Source organism: Perissodus microlepis, chromosome 7, assembly GCF_051167445.1.
Source record: "Perissodus microlepis isolate ML-2025 ecotype Zambia chromosome 7, ASM5116744v1, whole genome shotgun sequence".
In the NCBI taxonomy this organism is placed as follows: domain Eukaryota; kingdom Metazoa; phylum Chordata; class Actinopteri; order Cichliformes; family Cichlidae; genus Perissodus; species Perissodus microlepis.
In genome coordinates this window covers 10,449,443-10,471,791 of record NC_140467.1, presented here as the reverse complement: position 1 = coordinate 10,471,791, position 22,349 = coordinate 10,449,443, and the positions used below count along the sequence as shown (strand labels likewise).

The 22,349-nt window shown below is 40.7% G+C and overlaps 2 protein-coding genes across 3 annotated transcripts in view; one reads left to right on the top strand and one right to left on the bottom strand.

Annotated features, from left to right (window-relative positions):
- The first annotated feature begins 12 nt into the window (after positions 1-12).
- Positions 13-18,194, top strand: pgpep1l (pyroglutamyl-peptidase I like). Of its 2 annotated transcripts, XR_014800659.1 has the most exons (8): positions 13-1,166; positions 1,249-1,301; positions 1,367-1,483; positions 1,669-1,895; positions 1,967-2,161; positions 3,421-3,453; positions 10,343-10,541; positions 18,091-18,194. XR_014800659.1 is itself a non-coding variant. In XM_084933346.1 (6 exons), the coding sequence occupies exons 1-6, from the start codon at positions 1,088-1,090 to the stop codon at positions 3,455-3,457; spliced, it is 708 nt and encodes a 235-aa protein (XP_084789472.1). In that variant the 5' UTR covers positions 13-1,087; the 3' UTR covers positions 3,458-4,629. The 2 variants fall into 2 exon arrangements, 1 of the variants encoding a protein (XP_084789472.1); XM_084933346.1 differs by lacking the exons at positions 10,343-10,541; positions 18,091-18,194 and having other exon boundaries at positions 3,421-4,629.
- igf1ra (insulin-like growth factor 1a receptor) overlaps positions 5,610-22,349 on the bottom strand; it is a 79,044-nt gene continuing 62,304 nt past the window's right edge. Inside the window, exons 11-21 of the mRNA XM_084933344.1 lie at positions 18,085-18,368; positions 17,438-17,580; positions 16,900-17,065; positions 16,709-16,811; positions 16,404-16,474; positions 16,078-16,307; positions 14,969-15,073; positions 14,604-14,763; positions 14,251-14,380; positions 11,203-11,337; positions 5,610-8,072 (exon numbers count right to left, since the gene is read on the bottom strand). Coding sequence (XP_084789470.1) covers positions 7,547-8,072; positions 11,203-11,337; positions 14,251-14,380; positions 14,604-14,763; positions 14,969-15,073; positions 16,078-16,307; positions 16,404-16,474; positions 16,709-16,811; positions 16,900-17,065; positions 17,438-17,580; positions 18,085-18,368 — 2,053 coding nt within the window. The 3' untranslated portion in view covers positions 5,610-7,546. The remainder of the gene's footprint in view (positions 8,073-11,202; positions 11,338-14,250; positions 14,381-14,603; positions 14,764-14,968; positions 15,074-16,077; positions 16,308-16,403; positions 16,475-16,708; positions 16,812-16,899; positions 17,066-17,437; positions 17,581-18,084; positions 18,369-22,349) is intronic.

Sequence of the window (22,349 nt, the reverse complement as noted above, 5' to 3'; positions counted from 1 at the left end):
CTTTGCTGCATCATAGCAGCGTCCCGAGCGTGTCCCTCCGTCCCTGTCCGTTATGTTGCGTTTAAGTGCTCTCTGAAATACTATAATGCTAAACTCACCTCAACTATAAATAAAAGAAAGGACAAGCTAAAAAGAAACGTACACGAGTTAAAAAAAAAATGATAATAATTGAGGTTTAAACACAGTATATTGGTTTTGGCTACATTTACCTTTTGGCTTTTTCTCCCACATGTAAAAACCAGTCTACATTTAACTGCAGCTATAATATAGCTCCATATTAGAATGTATAAATATATATTATTTAGAATGTGTGTTACACTTAAAATATATTCCCACTGATGTTGTAAGCGTCTAGTTTGCAGATTTGGTAAATTTGCTTTTTCATTTTGCTTTTTTAATTTTAATTGAATCTTTTTTACCCTAATACTTTTTAATTCAGAAGATTTACTCTTTCAATGAAGTGCTTGCCTTTGTTGTTTACTTGCCATAATAGACCGATAGATTCTTCACCCTGCATGGGAAGTTATTGTGTTACAGCACCAGGGTAAATATTTAAAAATAGAACATCCTACAATAAATAAACACAAGTTAAAGTAAATGTGCCAGAGGCATAACATAGTGATGGCCTGATTCTGTGAGAGTGCAAGAACTTTAAATATATCCAACAGCGATTTAAGGTTAAGTTGAAGGAAAGTAAAAGGTAAACTGAGATTGTGCAAGAAAGTAGTTAATATTGATAACTACAATGTACACACAGTGGCGCAGTGGGTAGCTCTGTTTCCTCACAGCAAGAAGGTTTTGTTCATGTTCTCTCCAGATTCCTCCCATAGTCCAAAGACATGCACTTAGTGGGGTTGGTGACTTTTGGTGATTCTAAATTGCCTGCAAGTGTTATTGAGAGTACAAATGCTAGTCTGTCTCGCTGTTTTAAGTTCAATATGATTTGTGGATGGCATAACTTTCCTGAGACACCTGAATGCATCACCCTCACAAGGGCATCACATTTATCAGAGATGAGCGCCCCCAAGCGGACAGTAAACGGATAACGAAAGCTAAAGAAAATCTATCTACGTTTTAGTATCCTTGCATGAAATCCCTGAACTGCTGTTACAGGCGCTGCAATCTCGGTTCGGCTATGAATAAAAGCGAAACTGTGGTCGTTACAGGTAAACTGTAAATGTTCATGTCCTCCATAATCGCACCGAACCGACTTTTATTTTGAATTGGCAAATTCGATTTACTTTTAAGGTTTTGGACCTTTTCGACAGTTCTTGACCAACACCAGCTGGGAAGCCGCCAAGGTAATAACGATCAACGCCACCGGCTGACTGAGTCTGAAAATAACTCATTTGAAAAATCATTGCAGGGGTTGAAACTGATCGGACTGGGGGAGAATGTTGACGTCCATGTGAGGGAGTTACCAGTGAGTTACTTGAAAACCCAGAAAATTATTGGTGAGCTCTGGCACACTCTTAACCCAAAGGTAAAAATAAAGCGAAATGTGACTTGTAGACTGATCACCTTATTATTTTAAAACTTAATTCTGTCAATAGATTTCCAAAATGTTTATTGTGCTTCTTCCAAATATGAAAAATAAATAATAAAGAAATCCCACCACATAAGACAAGGTGAATAACTCACTCTTGTGTTTGTGTGCATTTACTTCAGTTTGCTGTACATCTGGGTTTGGCCAGAGGCTCCAGTGTGGTGATTTTGGAGCAAACGGGAAAGAACACTGGCTACAGAGACCGAGATGTCTGCGGCTACTGTCCAGAGACTCGCTGCTGCGTCGAAGGGGGGGCACAGAAGCTGGAGTCAGTCATTAACATGAGGGCAGTCTCAAAGCACTTCAGACAAGCAGGGATGGATGTAGTTTATTCAAGAGATGCTGGCAGGTAGGCAAGTGTTCCAGCACGATCAAGAGTCACTCTTGAATATGAGATAATGACTGATTTCTTCTTTTTAGGTACCTGTGCGATTTTGCATATTACTGCTCACTGTATCACGGTCAGGGGAGAGCAGCCCTCATCCATGTACCCACATCTGGTACCTTGGCCTCAGCTGACAGACTGGTGCCTCTGCTGCAAGCCCTCATTCAGAAGATCCTGGAACAGCTGGAGGAGCATTCAAAAACAAGAGATCCCCCTTTTGTGTCAATGAGGTAGATCGTGATCTATAGTAGATACCCACTGATTGGCGTGAATGGAAAATTAAATATAGCAGGCATTCGTAGTTCTCATTCATTTATTTATTCAAAATTTCAGCAAAAAAAAAAAAAAAAGAAAGAAAGAAAATACAAGAAATTCTCAGATACATATTCAGAGAAGGTGTTTTAAAAAAATACACCATCTCAGCTATAGGTGTGAAAAACTTTGAGGCCTCAGATATAGAGCTTGAAAGAAGACAGTCTAGTGATTTTTTGTTTTGATTATTTCTTTCCCCAATCAAGTAATGAACACACAGATTTTGTGAAAGCATCATAATAAAGTAATAGTAGTAGTAGACCAAGGCCCCCTCAGAAGGTACAGGAATGCAAATCATTAAAAACAGAGGCGCAGAATGATGATGATGACGATGATGAACCTCAAACTTATTATTGCAGTTTAAATGCACTGATGCATTCTCCATAAACCTGACATTTGCATGAAGAACATTCTGAAGAATTGAAATGTTGACAGACGACTAAACTGTAGTGTATATTTATGCTGTTTAAGCCTAAGGTAACGCAAAAAAAAAAAAAGTATCGCGTGAAGCTGTAAACTATCGTCTTTTTCTAACCATGATTACTCTTCACCGTGACTACCCGTAAATCTACGCAACATCCCTGTCCTATACATGTCCACGAGTTCATTGTAAATGTTGTAAGCTTTGACAGGTTCGTGATCTAATGGTAACTAGTTATTCAACAGCTATTCACCTCAGAACAGATCAGTGTCTACTCTCAGAACTGGAAAGTTGACATATACCATAATACAGCAAAAAAACAAAAACAGAAATGCATAGATATGTTAAGTAACTACCTAAGCTGTTTGCTTGTCAGTGGTGATTTTTAAACCGTTGTGATATTAAACAGCAATCAGACAGTTTTATCTATTTTTTTATTTACCACGAACTTTAATTGAGCACCCAAATTTCACATTAGAAGTTACCTGGTTGCCTATCTGTGATCCCATTTTCTTTTCTTATTGCTTTTGGGTATTCATATAAATGCAAATTATCTAATGTTCCCAGCCCATCAGCCCTTGCACTGAGTTAACGCTCGCCAAGTAGCCACTGCGAGTTAAAAAGTAGCACTGAGGTTTCTTTTGTTTGTTTGTTTGTTTTTAATGAGACGCTTTGAGATGTAAAAGCTACTTTGCCACCTTTTCACGCTTGTTCTCTCTCTTTTTTTTCCCTCCTATTTTGTGGTGACAAAATAAGATCTACTGAGGTGACTGAACCAGCAGCATTACTGTAAGTATCAGTTACAACGGGCCAGACAAAAAAAACGGGGGGTGCAGACTTGACTTTTGATAGAGCAAAACAACTCTGAACAGACAGTGAGGGAGTGGCACCGATAACGGGAGTGGAAATGAACGCTGGGGTCAGAATGTCTTGGCATTCAGCAGGTAGACTGGGAAGGAAGGGGAAGGGGGATGATGACATTCACATAACCACGAAGAGTTTATAAGGGTAGAAAATGACACTGTTTTACTGCTCTTGTGATTCCAATGTGGAAATCATTGATTTAGGGGTTCCTACAGAAGTTAGAAATACGTAGGAGGCTGCTTTCCCCATCTTATGGAAAGTACACAACTATCTAGTTTTTGTTGTTGTTGTTCTGAAAAAGTGAATGCTATCTGTTTGCTTGGAATAAAGTGAGAGGTGGAGTTGCACTGTACGCTCGCAGCATCACAGGCTGCAGGTCAAATTGTTTTATTGGAGGTGATGAAAAAGTTTCCCTTTTTAAATATTTCCCGTTTTATATCTATCTATATATATATGTATGTATATACATTTTTTATTTTAGACTTTTATATAAAAGCATTTTAGAAGAGGAAAAATTAAAAGTTTTTGTCTTTTGAGGATTTGAGGTTGTGACATTTATGTTTGGAGATGGAATGTGTGGTGTTGAGCCCTGGCCTCCTGTCTTATCACGTACTGCACCTGCCTCGGTTAAAATACAGTGTAGATTGACGTCCTCACATAAATACTCATTTACATTTAACACTGAGAGCAAAACTACACCGTACTAACGGCTGCTGTTCAATTTGAGCAAACGCGCGGTCCTTTTTTTTCTAAAAGCTTTAACCCGCTGGGCCAGAAATGGCCGGGGTAACTTAACAACACTTCCATTCCATCTCCTGTGTTAGTCCGCTTCGTGAGGTTTATCTAGATCCCTGTGGGGGTTTAAAAAAAAACAAAAAAAACGAGAAAGAGTGAGATGTATTTGTTTTCCATACGCATACATATATTTAAAAAGAGTGAGGTAGATATACTTAAAGGGGAAAAAAAAGAAAAGGTTTTAAGTCCCCCAGTCATGACACCAAAGAAAATGCATACAAAAAAATCCAACTTTATACTGAATCATGGGGCATTTATACAGTGATTTAAACTGATATCACAAAAGGAAAAAAAAAAAAGAAGAAATAAATAACATTTCTACAGAAAAAAAAAATAAAATAAAAGAAGGGGAAGGGGAATCACCAGGTAACATGAGCAGAAATCCTTCAAAACACTTTCAGTATTCAGCCATTCGTGACATTGAAATGCGTTCCCTTCCCTGGACTTTAACCCATCCTTTATTTGGTTTTAAGAAGCAGTCGTCGCGAAGATTAAACAATAAGTCTGAAGAAAGGAAATCAGCAGAGGGAACACTGAGCTAGAGGAGGGAGTAGAAGTGAAACGGTTAAAAGATGGTTGGCATATATTAAGGCAAACGAGACAACCTAATTTAGCCCTATCTATTCGAAAAAAAAACGAGGCAGGACGTGGATGGGTTAAAATACCAGATCTGGTAAATATCTCGTATACTGGAACTTATCCTGACTTCAGAAGGATGATCAGGAGCAGGAAAGGAGGGGGAAATGGTGAAGCAAGTACAGGATGATGTTGTGAGAATGTGTGGAGAAAGCAAAGCCTTAACTTTGACCTGAGATCGAGTCGCACCTAGTGGCCAATGCCAGGCGCAGTGCTAGACAATAAAGTACAAAAAAAGGGGTGCAGAAAGTACACGCTTTGCTCACAGACTGAGCCAAGGTGTCCGTTCTAAATAATAATAACATTAATAATAATAATATAGACATCCAGAAATAGAGAAAGAAACATTTCATAAAAAGAAAAGGCAATTAACAAAATGCAGTGTTGCAGAAAACCTTTCGGGGGTCACGTTTTGTGATTTATTTTGAATTTTTCTGAACAGTTTAAGGGTATTAGAAATGGACTGTTGTGGAGACCATAAAATACCAAACCTGAAGGATTTCTTTATATATATATATATATATATATATATATATATATATATATATATATATATATATATATATATATATATATTTTGGATGTTATAAATAAATATATATATATACATATATATATATATATATATACACATATATATATATACACATACGTACATACATTTTTTTTTTTATTTATAACATCCAAAAGAGGAAAAGAATAAAATAGCAGCTTTGTTCTGTACAGACATAGAGGCAAACATTTTTTTAACCGTAAAAAGGTTTTAAAAAAGTGACAAAAACCAATGAGTGTATAAAAACGATCCTGCAGTCAAAAATACAACTGTAAGACCTTTATATGTGTTTGAAATGTAGATAAACTATTGACTGTTCTAAAAAGAGACCACCTGTGACTTGAAGGCTGTCTCTAGGCTACTAAAATCACCTCATTTTCTGTCTCTTGCGTTGTATTCGGTACAGCAGTGCCGGCGAATCATGTTCACCTCCCACTGTGAAATGCACAATTGAAAATCTCAGAAAAAAAAGGTTAGAAGAAGTCAAAGTGGAGCCAGAGTTGTATTCGTAAAGTATAAAGTTCAGTGATTTGCTCATTTGAAGTGCGACCTTCTGATGCTTTGATGTTTTCAGTCTTTTTTTTTCTTTTTTCTTTTTTTAAATAAATTAAAGACAGAGGCTGTGACTCAGAGTTGGCTGTGCTTCAATCACATGCCTTCTTCCCTCAGATGTTTGAAAGATGAAAGTAATGAAGGGCATGTAGGTGGGCAAGCAAACTTTTGATTAGCCAATCAGCACCACAGCTTTTCTCTTTTTCTGAAAATCTGTCAGGTGTTTGTAATGCTCTCACATATATGGTGCTCTTTTAGTCTTGCTGACCACTCAGTCACATTTTAAATGGGCATGGATGCAGGCTGTAGCAGATATCCGTGGCCAATTTAGAAACACCAATTGACCTAACATGCACGTCTTTTGACTGTGGGAAGAAGCCAGAGTACCTGGAGAGAACCCACAGAGGCACAGGGAAAACATGTCAACTCGACACAGTGTCCGCAGCCAGCGTTTGAACACAGAACCTTCTACGTTGTGAGGCCATAGCTCTTACCACTATACCGCTGTGCCGCCATGTGATTGGCGTGCACACAGAAAAAAAGAAAAATTATTACATAGGCTGAGAACAAGTCAGCCAGTCCTCAGTTTTGAGATGGAACCAGTAAAATCTGCGTTAAACATAGAAAATAAGTGATAACCAATGGTGAAGGCAGCAAACTCCTACACACAGCTGCTCCAGGAGCAGTGACAGATAAACATGAAGACTGAAAACAGCCAGGCAATCTTGGCATTATCTTCCACACAGACACAACTCTGAACCACAACCGTCAGTAAGAAGGGACACCTTTTAAGAAACTGAAGAGAAAGCATGATTTGGCAATAGTCTGACAGAAAATAGATCTTCCTCTACCATTCTGACCTACACAGGACAAAATCCCATAGAAACATCAACAGTAAAATAAAATGAAAAGAAAAAAAAAGATCTTAGAGGATCAGAAAAGTTGGAACCTTTCTAATCCTCACGCAACATGAGGCAGTCTGCTCATGTGAATACAGTCATTTTGATGGAAAGTAATTTTAGAAATGGAGCTATACCGTATTATGTGTATAAATACACACTTGAATATCCATCACATCACCTCTGAAATCATGAGGAAAAAGTGCTCTTCTGTTGGTTTTGCTGGCAGATATGCTTTAAAAAAAAAAGAAGAAGATTTTCTTAAAGTTCATGTGTAAATCTGTAAGTCAGGATACATGCCTGTATCGTTTTCCTTCTTTAAGGACTCTTACATAACAAAGACTCAGATACAGGCTGCGCAGGATGGAGTTTCCCAGTGTTGAGCTTGAGCCACCAATTGCTCTGTGCTATCTTGTTTTCCATTTCTTCCGAGTTTATGTTTGACCTTAAGAGTGGAGAGACCATCTACTGGCAAACAGTAGAAGAAAGCAATTTCTTACCTCATCCATCCCTCCTTAAGAGACAGATGAGAGGTCTGTGATACCCTGTGTAAAAGGGGAAGGAGGAGAGGGCTGGTCTGATATCAGCAGGCTGATGACTGGGGCAGTGGTAGCGCCCGTTCGTTCTTTCTGCCCCCGTTCATGTGTGCATAGGGTTGTATCTCATCAAAACTGGGCCGCAGCACCACGACAGGCCCGTTGGCCGAAGCATGTCCTGAGTGCTTGTCCAAGGCTAGTCCTGGAGACGCCAAGGCTGAAGCAAGTGGGCCGGGAGGAGAGTTAGAAACAGGTCCCAGTAATGGCGTACTCGGGCCTTGCATGGGGGATAACTGATGCGTAGAAGGAGGAGACATGCCTCCTGCACACCCAGACGAGGAAATGACAGCAGTCGACGGCTGCCTCACGGATGAAGGGTCCAGTGGAATGTTCTCCATGTTTTCTACCTCCATGTCCAGCTCCTCTGTGTCCGGCGGCTTGTTCTCCTCGCTGTAGAAGAAGCTCACTTCCCTGAAGGGAGGATCCAGTTCGTCTTTGATGCTGTTGATGATCTCCAAGAAGGACGGACGCATCTTAGGGTTATACTGCCAGCACATTCGCATCAGTTCAAACCTGAAAGATAAATGACAAAATCATCATTTTTGTCATTTCCGTGTAAACGTTTCTCACACACCAGCTTGAACTGACAAACAGAAACTTCTTAAACTGCAACATATAAGCAAACTTTACAACCGGTAAGGACAGGAGGGATGAAAACAGCATGTGGCCCTGTAAGTCTTGTTTCTGTCCAGCAGGTGGCAGGAGAAACTGAAGTCCCCTTTAGGGCTTTTTGGCACTACAACTCAGTTCATAACACTGATGGTGAAGAAAGAACAGAGACTGTAATATCAGCATTGGTAAAGTGTGCTACACTAGATTTTATGCTTCACAGTTTTTTCTTTAAAAAAAGAAAAAAAAAGGATGTAGTTATTGTAAATAACCGTCCTTACCACTTGTAGCTGCTCATTAATTCGAAGCAGGTTTGTTGGCAGGTAATCTTGGTGAGCATGCCTTCTCTTTAAGTACTGTCCCATAAAATTATATAATTAAAACCCTGTAAGACTGTGGCCAAAAGACTAAATATATGTGCGCGCGTTCCAAAGTTGCTGCAAGCTACAAGGCTTTCAGTGGCAATAATATAGTAAGTAAATCCACAAACTATTTTTATGCCAGTTCAATTGTTTTGAAATTTTGCCATTTTTTTTTTTTCCTTCTATTTTGGGGGTTCTGTTTGTTTTTTCTTTTTAACAACAAATACAGTAAGATCAGAAATGTAGCATGCACTCAGCAGAACAGTAAATCATACTTAAGGTTACTGTGCCAGGCCAGCAACCGAGCTTTGGGAATGTCAAAACAACATCATAAACAGGAGAATTATTACAGTTTTGTGTGGTGCTGGACCGCACACCACAGCTCCAATTATACACAAACAAGCTCAGAATACTCTCTAAGGCCCGCTGACATAAACACCTTGGCCATCGCTGTTCCGTTCTTGCTGTTCCCTCTGTCTTGTTTTTCCTAGTGGTCTCTTTGCCATCTAGAATAACCTCTGCAGCTGGGTGCCAGCTCCTCTCCGCGCCAGAGGAATTATGGGTAAAGCTTTCTTAAGCACGTGCCTCGCTTCATGCTCTGAAGCAGCAGGGGGCGGCTCAGACTTGTTTTGCACATGTGCAGGAAGTGTCTCAAAGTTGACGTTCAGATGTCCGAGCTCGGGCAGCAAGGACCTCCCGTGAAAAAGGCGCACGGCGCTTGGAAGTAAGGCCGATGCACCAGAGTAACCCGTCTGCTGCAAACTTCCGACGCCGTCTCGCACGAGGCTTCTTGATGCAAATTTAGAAAACAAACACTGTAAATCCTGACTTCTTGTCAGCATCCTGCCAATCGTGACCCACAGGCCACATGCTTTGGCTAAACTGACTAACATTGGACCTGTCAGCAACACAAAACAGATTACATGAGCTTTACTTGCACTGCATTAAAACTCCACTTGTTCTTTAGCTGTGTTTTTTTTCCCCCCCGAATCACTTCACATTCAAATTTGAGTGTACCAAATGTGCTGTATAAATACAGCTGAGCAGCAGCTATTAAGTTACTGAGATGGCGGCTCGTATGGTTTGCCTCGGGTCTGCTTTTTTGTTTCTGTTTTTCTTTATTTGCTCTGGCTGATTCGATATCTTTGCTTGGCTGTATGTCTGTATCTGTATTATCCTGCGAATTTGCCATCTGCACGGTATTAAAATATAGTGAGAGCTCATGTGTGTTAACGTACTTGGCCAATAAACAGATTCTGACTTCACTGTCCGATATACTGTATAAGGACGGTTACAAGTGAATATGAGATAGTCGGTGTCAGAATTATAAGAAAATCTTCACTGGCCTGGATAAAGCCAAATATTCACAGAAGAGATGGGCCAACAAAGCTTGATAAAAATCAGAAACAGACGCAATTTCAGGCCAAGTGTGAGTGCAAAAAAGTCTCCAAACATCTATGCTAAATGCTTAATAAACCTGAACAGGAATCCCTGCCAGATCTGAAAAACTTCACACGTGCAACCTCCCCGGCGTGGCAAAACCTTGACGGATAATAGCGTGTAAGTGATATTCCACAGAAAAATAATGATGTTTAATTTAGTCACATTTATTTTCCAATTCTGAAGGAGGAAAAGCACTCTTATCTCTGGGAAACTCTAGACAGAAACATGAGAATAACAATCAGTGACCAAAGCTACCTGAGAAACAAAGGAAACAGTACAAGTAGGAGACATTTAAGGCTCTCGAAATATGACTCATCCCTGTTTGTGTTAACCTGCCCACTTCCACTTCTTCTGTATCTTTCTATTCAGTCTTTGTATGAACTCTCTGGCTTCACTGCACTTGGGCAATCTTCTGGAAATCTCCATTAAGTCACTACAGCAGAGGCGACCATCGACAGTGGCCTGACTTCCATGTGTGCTGCTAAGCCCCGACTCCACCACCTCTGTAACACAATCCACACACTCCTGTAATCAGGACAAAACAGCCACGCTGCCATAGAAACACGAGGTTTGTGTCTGCACAACACTTGATCCTCTTTTTCTTTTTTTTGCTACTCACACTCTTTCTAAGGTGAGGTCAGCCGTGGAGAGTGGGAGGGGAGAGAGCAGAATGCCTTCTTATTGAGGTCAGCGACGGAGAATCAAAATGCATGTATGCAGCGCTGCATGCCGACGAGCAGGCTGTGCTCTGGCTTTTCTTTCCCCTCTAACAGCCAAAGTGTTTGATTGATTGACTGATTAATTTAAAGTTAAATAATGATAACTTTCTCATCCACCACGCTGACAGACAGGCACTACCTCCCTCCGTAGTAGGAATGAGGGGCATCTTTCACACACTGATTGTGGCATCCCTTCTATGGGCCGGCGTTGAAGGCTGAGCAGGGTTTTCACTGCCAGCTGACCACTGAAGCTATGTCGTCAACGGACCACATTTATCCTGTGACGTTAATGTCGGCCCTCGTCCTGGCTCTACCTTAACTTATACACACGATATCCTTCACACTCAGAGCCACAACTTAAAATAAAACAGGGCAAAATATTAATAGGACAGAAGACATGGGTGGCTGCGGCTGTAGAGGATAAAATATCCTTCATAAATCCAAGCTGATGTTACTTAGTTTTATTGTTCTTAAGGGCAGGGTCACAGATTTGAAAAAAGAAAGACTTACAGCATGTCAGGGCAGTTGTCAGGTTTGTCCAAGAGTCCTCCCTCCATGACAAAGCGCAGCACTTGTTCATTGGACATCCCCTGGTAAGGCTGTTCAGCTAAGGTGGCGATTTCCCACAGCACGACACCAAATGACCTGCAGCGAGAAATTAGGCAACATATTCAAGTAATATATTGTGGTATTTTATGTGATGCTCTTTCAGCTTTCACAGTAAACGTTTATTTTAACCATCGATCAAGCACACATATTCTTTTATTGCTTAGGAATAAACTTTACTTTGAAGAGCCTATCCTACATCATCGCTCTAAATTTGAAAGAAATTACATCCATTATGTTAGTGACTAAATTGTTATCAGGGTGACCTGAAAATGCCTCACCAGTAATACTTGGTAACCATCTAATAAAAGCAAAAACTCCCTCCACTCAAAATTGAGCTGCACTGTTTGCATACAAACAATAAGTACAAATCATATTTTTCATATATTCCTTTTTTAATAAGAGCCACATATGGTGCTTGTTTGAGAGCCGTGGTGCTTGAGATGTGCATAAATGTCCAACCTAAACAGAGAGGAATATTCTAGTAATGGTTTTAGAGGGACTAAATGTCAAACAGCCTGACTGACTGATACAGAAAAGGTAATAAATGCCTTTTAATATACAGAAGAGGGAAAAAAACTGATGTCAGCATGATAACATGCTCACAGTGACAGGCCGATGCTAGGCAGGTATCTGATTTGGCGTGCTCTGTGCCTTAGTTTATTGTGTTAAGTTGGTGAGATTTACTGGAATGTAGTCATTAAAAAATGTATTAGAAGATTGAAAATTCTGATCTCGTGATGAAGCAAGATGAAAAGGCAGAGAAAGTGGCTGTAAAGCAGTAAGTGGGATTCATCTCCTGGGTGCAGTGAATGTCTGAACCAAATTTAATCTAAGGCTAACCGATAGTTTCTGACTTTTTGTTCTGTCCGTGTTGGACTGAAATACTCTCACTGCCATCCATCGATCGCAGTACTAACAGCGCACAAGCTGAGCTGACACTGCTGACTTTATTTCAGGCTTCATTTCTTTTATTTTCTTTTTGGAGTGTTTCATGTATCCTTAGCTCATATCTGTCCACAAGTTCCCCAAAAAGATGAATGCTATTTTAAATATTGCAACTTTAAGTTCCCCAAATAATCTGCACTAGAATCCAAAATGAGCGCAGGATGTCGGAGAGCTGGTACTGAGCATTTACCCTGCTTCTTATTTTAACTTCATGACGTGTGGCACGGTATGTTGTAACACAGCTTACATGATTACAATACTGCAGGAAAAACCTCAGCATGAAGTATTTCTTCAGTTTAACTTCAAGACTGCCTCGCGATGACCACAATATTTGTTTACTGTACTACTTTGGCTAGCCAAATTTTCAGATGGTATGCTTAACTTAAAAACAAAATAAATAAAAAAGGCCTATTACAATACTGCACACCAGGATCTCAAACAGTCACCTACTCATGATGACATCAGGGTTATCTTACACTAAACTTCTTTACAACATCAAAGGGGAGGATATAGTACACAAAATGTGGAGGTGTGTTTGTGCTGGCACGGCAACCTCTCATTTAAAGACATCTGGAGCAGTTTAAGCCCACTCTTAGGGACCAACCCGTGACATTTGGGGAAACAAACACGCAGGGGGTTCTAGTAAACAGTAGTAAAACACAGGAAAAAAGTGGCAGTGCTGTAGGCTGGGAATCTACGAAACAGTGGAATAATAGAGTTGTCAGTAAATGAAAAAAAAGAAGAAGAGGAATACTCCTGGCATGTACTTTTTTTGCCAGGAATTTCCAAAGAGGCAGCCAGAAAACCAAAGGTTTGGATGCTTTTGGAAACAGTAGTCATGATTTAAAAAAAAAACTAAAGTAGAAAATTATCATAAGAATATATTATCTAGTTTTTTGCCACAGCATGAACTGTTTTAGAGTATACACAAGGACAAAGGCAAAAAAAAATATTGAGGTGGTTATGGAAAACTTAGCATCTTTCTGGATTACGTCGATTACGTCGACTATCAAAATCGTCGACGACTGAATTTAATAGTCGACGCGTCGTTTGAAGCTTTGTAAGATCCCAAAAGACGCAGGAATAAGTAGTAGGATTTAAGAGTGTAATAACGGACTGAAACAGAAGATGGCAGCACTGCATGTACAAGGATGCCAGCTGCCGTTAAACCCCGAAGAAGAAGAAGAAGCTGTGTCCCAGAATTCATAGCACAGCCCAGCTCAGTTTCCAATAATGGCGGCAGCTAGTTAGTTTTAATGTTACTCTAATTATTCTTTCTGGGTCACAAAATAAACGTTTAGCATATTTTCAGGCGAGAATGTATCTGTGTAAACCTCAAATATCGGCTCAGTTTATCAAGACACCACATATTTTCAAAAGCGCTCCGACGTTTTCGGAGATGTCTGTTACCCACTAGCTCGATAGCTAGCCGGGGTTACAGGCTCACTAGAGCCGGTGAGAACACCGGACTGCCGCCAAATCGTTTTCAAACCCACCGCCGTCTTTCGCTACTCAGGTGAAACATATATAAGTGACTTAGATAACTTAAAAATGTTATTGTTTGGCTTTTTTTAGTATTTTATTTGTTCCTGAGTAAATCGGTTTGGCTGAGCTTAAAGTTATAGTTTTTACACAGCTGAATAAACGTCAAGCAGACAACTGATTATCAGAAATGTGAGATGCTCGAGAATATACTCCGGTGTCCCGTTATATTTTAGATAGCAAGGAGTTTATTAAACTTCACCGAAACAATCTGCAAATTTCATTAAAATTTAATAAACTATCATCTTGTCTTTATTTTTAGTTAGCACATACCTTAAACACTTAAAACTGTAAGCTAATGATAGTTATATAAGAGCAGATGCTGCTGGTGCAATAATCTGATCTGATTAGTCGACTAATCGCAAAAATAATCGGTGACTAGTTGACTATCAAAATAATCGTTTGTGGCAGCCCTAGTCTAATGCAGGCTTGTGTATATGTAAGAGTGATTTGCTGCCATACCAGACATCAGACATTGTAGTAAACACGCCATCTTTCAGTGACTCTGGAGACATCCAGCGGACAGGCAGCAGGCCCTTTCCTCCTTTTCGGTAGTAGTCCGTCTCATAAATATCTCTGGTCATGCCAAAATCTGGAGAAAAAAAAAATGAAAGCAGAAGTTGAGGAAGCCACTAAGTATCACTCATTATGTGTGGGAGAGGGAGCTCCAGAGAGCTCATCTATCCCTCTCACCTCCTCCCTCCCCTCTGTCCATCTACATTAACGTGCTTGGGTCCGACACTGAAATCCAAACAGTTTTTTGTCAAGGCCGGCAGAGCGGAGGAGGCTGAAGGCAATATATTAACTTGACTTACCTCCAATCTTCACAGTGAAGTCCTCTGCTACCATGCAGTTCCTCGCTGCCAGATCTCTGTGGACAAATTTGTTGGCGTTTAGGTACGCCATACCGTCTGCGATTTCTCCAGCCATCTGGATCATCTTTTTGAGTGGGGGTAAGACCTGGCTGGTGGCGTTCTGCAGTAGAGCAAGAGGCGGTGAGAAGAGAAACTCCATGAAAAGCACTATTCAGTCAGTCGACATATCACGCCTTTCTGCTTTAATCAGCTGAGCGAAACAAAGCGTAGCGTGGATGATGGATAAGGGTGGCAGAAGAAATTGAAAAAATTAAGAAAGAGAGCAGAGGTGAGTGTGTGTGTGCACACGTGGACAGGTTGCTTACTTCTTTGCGTAGGGAGCGCAGGTGGCTCTTGAGATCTCCACGAGTCATCAGCTCCATAATCACTAAGGTTGGCTGTCCCTGAGAGACCACGCCAAGCAGCCGCACCTACATTAATCACAGCAGTGCAGAGGGGTCAGCTCTAATAAAACAAAACTGTGTCCAAAATACATGCTACATATAACTTCAAAGTAGGTTTTGTTCACATAGGAAAATATGAAATATGCTCAAAACTTTAAGCTCTGAAAAAAGTTTTTTTAATAAAAAAAACAGCACAGAGTTCATTCAAATAGGCAAGTCAAGTTCAGCTGTGATCCAGCAGATTGATGATACCCTTCTACACTTCTACAAATCTCTTATGGCACCTTTAACCTGCCTGCCTGCCTTTGGTGGATCATATTGCTGTTCACCCCAACTCGTGCAGTTGGGGTGAACAGAGCCATGCCACCAAATCCAAATTACTGCACCTGTGAGTATTCACCTATTACAGTGGTCCTGACTCAAATCACTTTGTATTTTCCACTGATCAACACCATTCTCCCACAAAGCAAACCACAAAGGAAAAGTCTCACTAGACTTTCTCGCTGTTGGGTTTTGTGTGATTTCTTGTTAGAATAAAATGTTTGGCTTCCACTAAATCTAGATAACTTTAAAGACCACCACATAGTGCATTCAGTAGCAATAAATTACTAGGCAGTAAGGTAGGTTGTCTGACTCAGAAGCACACTAGGTTACAGTTCAGCTCCATTCTGCATTTGCAATTTAAATGTGTTTTTTTTTTTGTTGTTGTTGCTTGGAGCATTGTTAAAGATCTTTATCCTTAAAAAAACAAAAACAAAACAGTGACTAATAAAAAGGCTTTAACAACACATCCACTTTATGCAGTTACTGATGCTGTGATCACACTGAAGTGAGAATATACAGTATATCCTGGAGTCTGAACTGCAAGTCATGCTGCAGCTGTCGGAATAAAGACAACCACAGCGTACTTGAGTCTACGTCTGCGAGGATCAATTTCATCTCGTGACTGGATTCATTATGACAATACACTGGTTTATTATTAATAACCACATGAGCCAGATGGTAAGGATTTGATGACGCGTCCAACTTACCACATGGTGACAGTTGAACTCCTTCATGACAGAGGCCTCGTTCAAAAACTCAATTCGCTCCCTCATGCTGGCCGTCTCATTGACCGTCTTGATGGCCACTCTTGTTTCAGGTTCGTCCTTCACTACTCCCTTTGCGATGCCTTCGTACACCATGCCGAAGGATCCCTGGCCCAGTTCCCTGTGCATAGTGATCTTCTCCCTTGCTACCTCCCACTCATCTGGGACATACACTGGTGTGGCACAAGAGACAGCGGGTCACCATCAGAGTTTAAACACCCCACCCAAAAAACCCAATGAAAAATAGACCAAATATCCAACAGTCTTACTCTCAGTGGCACTGAGGTACTCTGGATTGACTGATGCATACAGGACGCCATTCCCCAGTCTGTCACTGTTCCTGTTAACACAAACTCAGTTAGCCTGCAGGCAAGTCTGATTGCAGATGCTGTGTACAATTTTCAAGAGGAAGTCTACTCTTTACCACAGGGGAACGTTAATGAAAACAACACCTATTAATGCTGATTAACATTACACTGATCATTAAGCTTCATGAGCATAGCCAGGCAGAACAGCTTAATCAAAGAACTTCTGTCAGGCAGTTTTAAAAGCGCGTCTGCAAAAAGATACTTGCCTCTTTTTGTTCACATAGAAGAGGATGGTGGTGAGGCTAGCGATAAAAATTGTCACAATGATGGGAATTATGATGACCACATACAACGTAACACCGTCATCACCTGTCAGAGAAGATAAAAACCGATGGTGTCAAGTCCTATTTATTTTTCATTCCTCTGCATTCCATGTAATTAGGGAGAAGTTCATTACGTTTAGGTGGAGACACATTGAAGAAAACATTTTCTGTCCAGGAGCCGTTTCCTGCCGGGGAAGTGGCACGCACTCGGGCGGAGTAGTTCCCCGAGCCAAGGTTGGTTAGTCGAGCTCCTTTGTACCGGCGGTAATCCTGTCGCGACACACACTTGTGCTTCTCAGGCTGGAAGAGAACAAGCACACGCTGGTTACTGCTTGGAAGAAAACATACCATCAGGTTAATGTTCTCATCTAATCAAAAATATGATTTCTTGTTTCTTATTTCAGGTGAATAAGGTTTGATGGCCTCCAATCAGCTTTCTATTGTGTAGAGTTTGTCATTTGTTTTTGGTTTTACTCAGTGTTTAAGCCCTGCATGCATGAGCATGATTGGAGTCTGGTGCATGTTTTAAACATGTGAATCCTCCACTGAGCAAACACTAAGAGACTTTTCAGTTGTTTACAATATTTGGATAGTCATGGATTCCAGGCTTTTCAATGTTGAAAAAGGAAATGACCTATGATAATAAGCTATAATTACCCCAGTCCAGCTCACCTCATTACCCAGGCGGAACTTGATCTCATACATCAAGATGAGTCCATTGGGCATAACGGGCTCTGGCCAGTGCAGCACCACACACCCCTCGATTTTGTCACACCTCTCAAAAATCACCTTGCCCGGGATGTCATCCGCTTTGACTGGGGGAACAGGCACAACCACAATAATACAAACAAGGATATTTAATTTCAGAAAAGGTGCCAGCACATTTCATTTTCCATTTTCCACACCACTATGCTACCAAAAACAGCAGGGATGCTGTGTAAATGAAAACAAAATCAACACAATCACTTGGAGTCATTTTAAATCCTCAATCTATTTGAAAACTGAGAGATTTTATATTTTTATATTATATTTATATTTTAATCCTCTCCACCTTTATTTCCGAAAGGCTCAGCTTTGTTTTATACCCAGTCATGGTACCGACCTCCTTCCAATTAACCCAACTAAGTGTGAGATGTTTGACCAAGTGTTTTTCAGCATTATACACCTTTTCCAGTGTTTTTTGCCCGATATCCAAAAAACACTGGAAAAAGTAATATTTGTGACTTTTTCAGGTAAATAAAAGAAATGCACTCTCTTTATATTTGTCAGCATTACTGAAAACAGGTAGTTGAATGCAGGCTTTTTATTATGCTTCTAACCTGCAGGTTTGGTCCTGGAGAAGACGAAAGCTCCAGCGCTGCACTTCCCCACCACCTCGTTGCACGCATGGATATCAATGCGGTAGACGGTGAAGGGCCGCAGATTGGGGATCTCTAAATACTCTGTTGTGCTCTTGTCTTCAGTGAAGGGGAACTCTACGTTAGGAGGAATGCCATCTGTACTGTTATCCCCTGCGCCGAGAGTGGTATTCCCTCTGCCGCCCTCATAAAACAGTGTGTTGTTTGCTGTACCAGAAAGGTCTCTGCGCCGACGCTCTTGAGGTCTGAAATACAAAGACACAATTGAATATAAAACCTGTAGCACAGATCATTAAAATTCAATGAGCAGTGCTGGGGAAACAAAAGACAAAAAGGTGCATTGTATGTCCTGGAACCCTTATTGTGGCATGTCAGTGATGGTTTATACCTCCTGAAAAAATGTTTGCGCAAAGCTAAACATCTTTCATGGAAAGCACGGAGTGATTGCTACTCCCAGTTGTGCTGTGCTTATTAGGTCATTAGATCACTGAGAGGCTGACTGACAGAGAAATGCAAAAAACAGACATTAACACTAATGTCCAACATACCCCTGATAAAAAAAAACAAAACCCAAAAGGTTAAACTCTGAAAAGTAATATTTAGCCTTCAGTTCACTCAAAGTTCATATGATACTGGGTGGAGCTGCCAAGACCTGGACATCATCATAATTGAGGCGATGACAGCTGTGACCTTAGCAGCAGGAGATACCACAGGACATCTTGTCCACCTGTGAAAGATGCAGGGTGGTCAATAAGACAGACAGACAAAGAAAAAAAGCACTTGCTGTGACTGAGAAGATAAAAGCGTTACTGATGCCCTTTATAGAGCTCGTACACAGACATGTTTGGGGGTTATCTAAAACCGAATGAGGAGAAATGTCACATGAACAAGTGACTGGGTTTAGACAGCTTAGCTCAGAGAAAAATAGCAACTTCAACTAAAGACTCAAACTGTACACTGAGAATTAGAACTGCAACTACTTTCTTTAATAATTTGTTGTTTTTGTAATAATTAATAGATTCATTATTTGATCTACAACACCATTAAACAGTGTTTTTAACAATCTGACTAATAATTCAAATCCATAAAATCTACTTTTTGTAATTTTTTCATGAGATGAACAGAAACCAAAAATCCACAGAAAAAAGAATTTGTTCCTCTAAAATCTTGAGCCACCGCTTCTCTCTTTATAACGTTGGCATTTACATCACTGGCAAGTGGTGCAATACAGAAACAACTGTGTTTGTTGTTATAGGCGTATAAATATATATATTCTTTATTTTATTTTTTATTCTTCTTTTGCACTGAGAGAATTGCACCTCAATTTCATTGCTGTAATGACAATAAAGATTCAGTTCTGATTTCTTTATATTTTGCTTCCAAGAAGCCAGACTTTCTTTTAATTTTTAGAAGTTACATTGAGCAGTAGTTCTTCATTCTTTCTGAAGGTCCTTCAAAGTTTTTCTTTGGTATTTCTCTGATTTTCTGAGCATTTTCAGAGAAACTTTTTGTTTTGTTTAGTTGTTAAGCAACTTAACACGAATCTCTGAATCATTAAATTGTTATAAAAGAACCCAGCTCGAGGGATGCAGCGGTGTTGTTCCTACGCATAGCAGATAACTTAGCAAAGACGTATTTCTTTAGTTGCCAAAGACAACAGGTCCAGGTGAGCAGCAATGGACAGAGGAGGTCAGGAGAGATGTGTCTGCAGCATTTCGGCCAGTGGTGTCGTGGATTTTGTCGAAATTGGTGGAATGATCAAGTTATGCAACACCATTTGGAACGTGTAAGAAAGGCAAAGAGTGATAATGATCCCAAACACACTGCCAATGCAAGTAAAACCATACGGGATAGCAAAACACACAGTGCAACACGATCAGTCATGGACCGGCCTCCCCAAAAACCGGATCTCAAGATTGTTGCAGCTTGACAAAGAACAGAACAAAAAACAACAAAAATTCTAAGAGATTGGAGAAGCCCGGAGAACTATTCATGAAGACGACTTTAAAAATTTACAAAGAAAGCTTGCATGTTTGCACATTTCAATAAACTTCTACACCTGTTTCCCCATTTTCCTAGCAAAATATAAAACGCAGTACAGTAGACTACCATGTTAAACTAAGAAGCTAACTAAGCAAAAGCTACAGAATGCGCGTTTTATTTTACTTACTTTTGTTTTACTTTAAAACAAAAGTAAGTCTGTGAATTGGGGAATGGGAGTCGATTGCACTGCCTATGTGCGCTTCACTGAGTCCTCGGAGCAGGGAGCAATGGCCCTAACAAAATCACATGTAATTGTGGTCAGCTCAGTGCAGTGGCAGTAGCTATGCTGGAGGCTGGATGGGACTTCTTCTTTTACGCAGTACAGTAGACTACCATGTTAAACTAAGAAGCTAACTAAGCGAAAGCTACAGAATGCGTGTTTTATTTTCAAGTCGACCTGCAGGAAGAGGAGTGCACAGACAAAGACAGAAATGTGGGAAAGGCAGTTTCACTGACATGTCAGCATTCCTCTCTGACAGCTAAAAGTGCTGCAGTCCAGCAAACCAAAGCCCAGCCTTTTAGTTATTACTGACTACATCACACATACATGAAAACTGACAACATGGTAGAGACTACAGACAAAAGACTCGTGACACTGATTCACTCTGACAGTAGCCGTTCATCAAAGCCAAGAAGAAGAAGAAGAAATGAGCAGGCGACAGACATTTTATGGCTTCGACTTTCTGTATGGGCGATAATGACAGTGAAATAAGAAAAAAGAAATCATCTGCTACCTGTCACATGCTTTGTAGCTGTAGTTACTACAGTGCCCTGACCTCACCTGCTAAAAAAGCTCTACCTTTATGCATCGGAATCCAGAGAGGAAAGCCGTGACTACACATTCACTCTATGGTTAGTGGGGCACATTGTAAGCAGTTGGCAACTCATACAATACAACAGGATCATGGATAATAGTGAAACATCTGATAGAAGAAGAGGCAACTTCAGGGAGTCCTTTTCACCTCATCTGTATGTATTCATCGTGAGGCAGCCCCCTTCCTTTTCCCCATAAATCAGTCTGCTTTCCTTATTTTCTACTTGTCTTCTACGGCTGATGGGGCTCTTCCCTCATTCATTTAGATTCCAGATGGATTCACTGTACATTTCCTGGCAGCTGCCTCGTTACAGGAAAGAAAAAAGAGGGAAAAAAAGCCTCGGACAAAGAGAGCATGCAAGGGGAGGAGTAGCGTGAAGTGCCGAGTTGAGAAGGACAGAATGGAAAACATTTCCTTTTCTTTCTCTTTCTGTTTTCATGCACCCTCTTTTCCCTCACCCTGGGTCTAAACCCTGAACTTTTGAGAAAGAAAGAAAGAAAAAAACTCCCTCATTTTCCCTAGAGTGGTTTGTAATAATGTTGGCTGTGTTACAGTGGAGAGGCTGTGCATACACTGGCCGAGCTCCTCGCTGAGGGCCAGGGACCTGCCACCCGCCAGTTTCCTAGACACTTCTACTGAAACAAATCAGCACAGCCAGAGAGAAGAGGAGGTGTAGATAGATAACAGTTCAGCCATTTTTAGCAGTTTTCCTCCAAAACATATTGATCAAATTCCATGAACAGCACTACGAAGTAAAAGGTCAGTGCTGTTCAATTAAATAAACTTCATCATTTTAACAAATGAATATCCATCAGTCTATCCTGTCCTATCCTATCCTATCCGAGAACTGTGGGAGAGGAACACTGAAACATCCATAGCCACGAGCAAGTGAAATGATAACACAACACAGATGTCAGTCCTGTTGCGGGGAACAAAAGCATAAGCAGCTATTGTGTAGCCAAACGAGGCCCTTCAGACTCTTTAATCTCGTCTCTCTCCTGGGTTTGTTTGTTTTGTCCAAATTGCTGCCTGGTAGACCCCATCAACCCCTGTGCCACCGTTGCCACGGCAATAAAAAAGCCACATGAGTGCTGAGGAGGCTTTGGAACCTACTCAGCATGTCTCCTTCATCTGCTCCACCCAACAAAAGGGCCGGCCTCAGCGGGCCAGCTCAGCGTCCGTCAGGTCCGTCCACACCCGTCATGCTCAGATCTTGTTCGCTCCACAGAGGAGCCATTAAACCCGTTCCACCACCTCAGTCTTCGCATTGACCCAACAAGGCAATTACATTCAGTGCTCTGATAGCTGTCTGCACTTGAAAGGGAGGTCACAGCCTATAAACGGTTTAAGGAGGCCACTGATGTGACA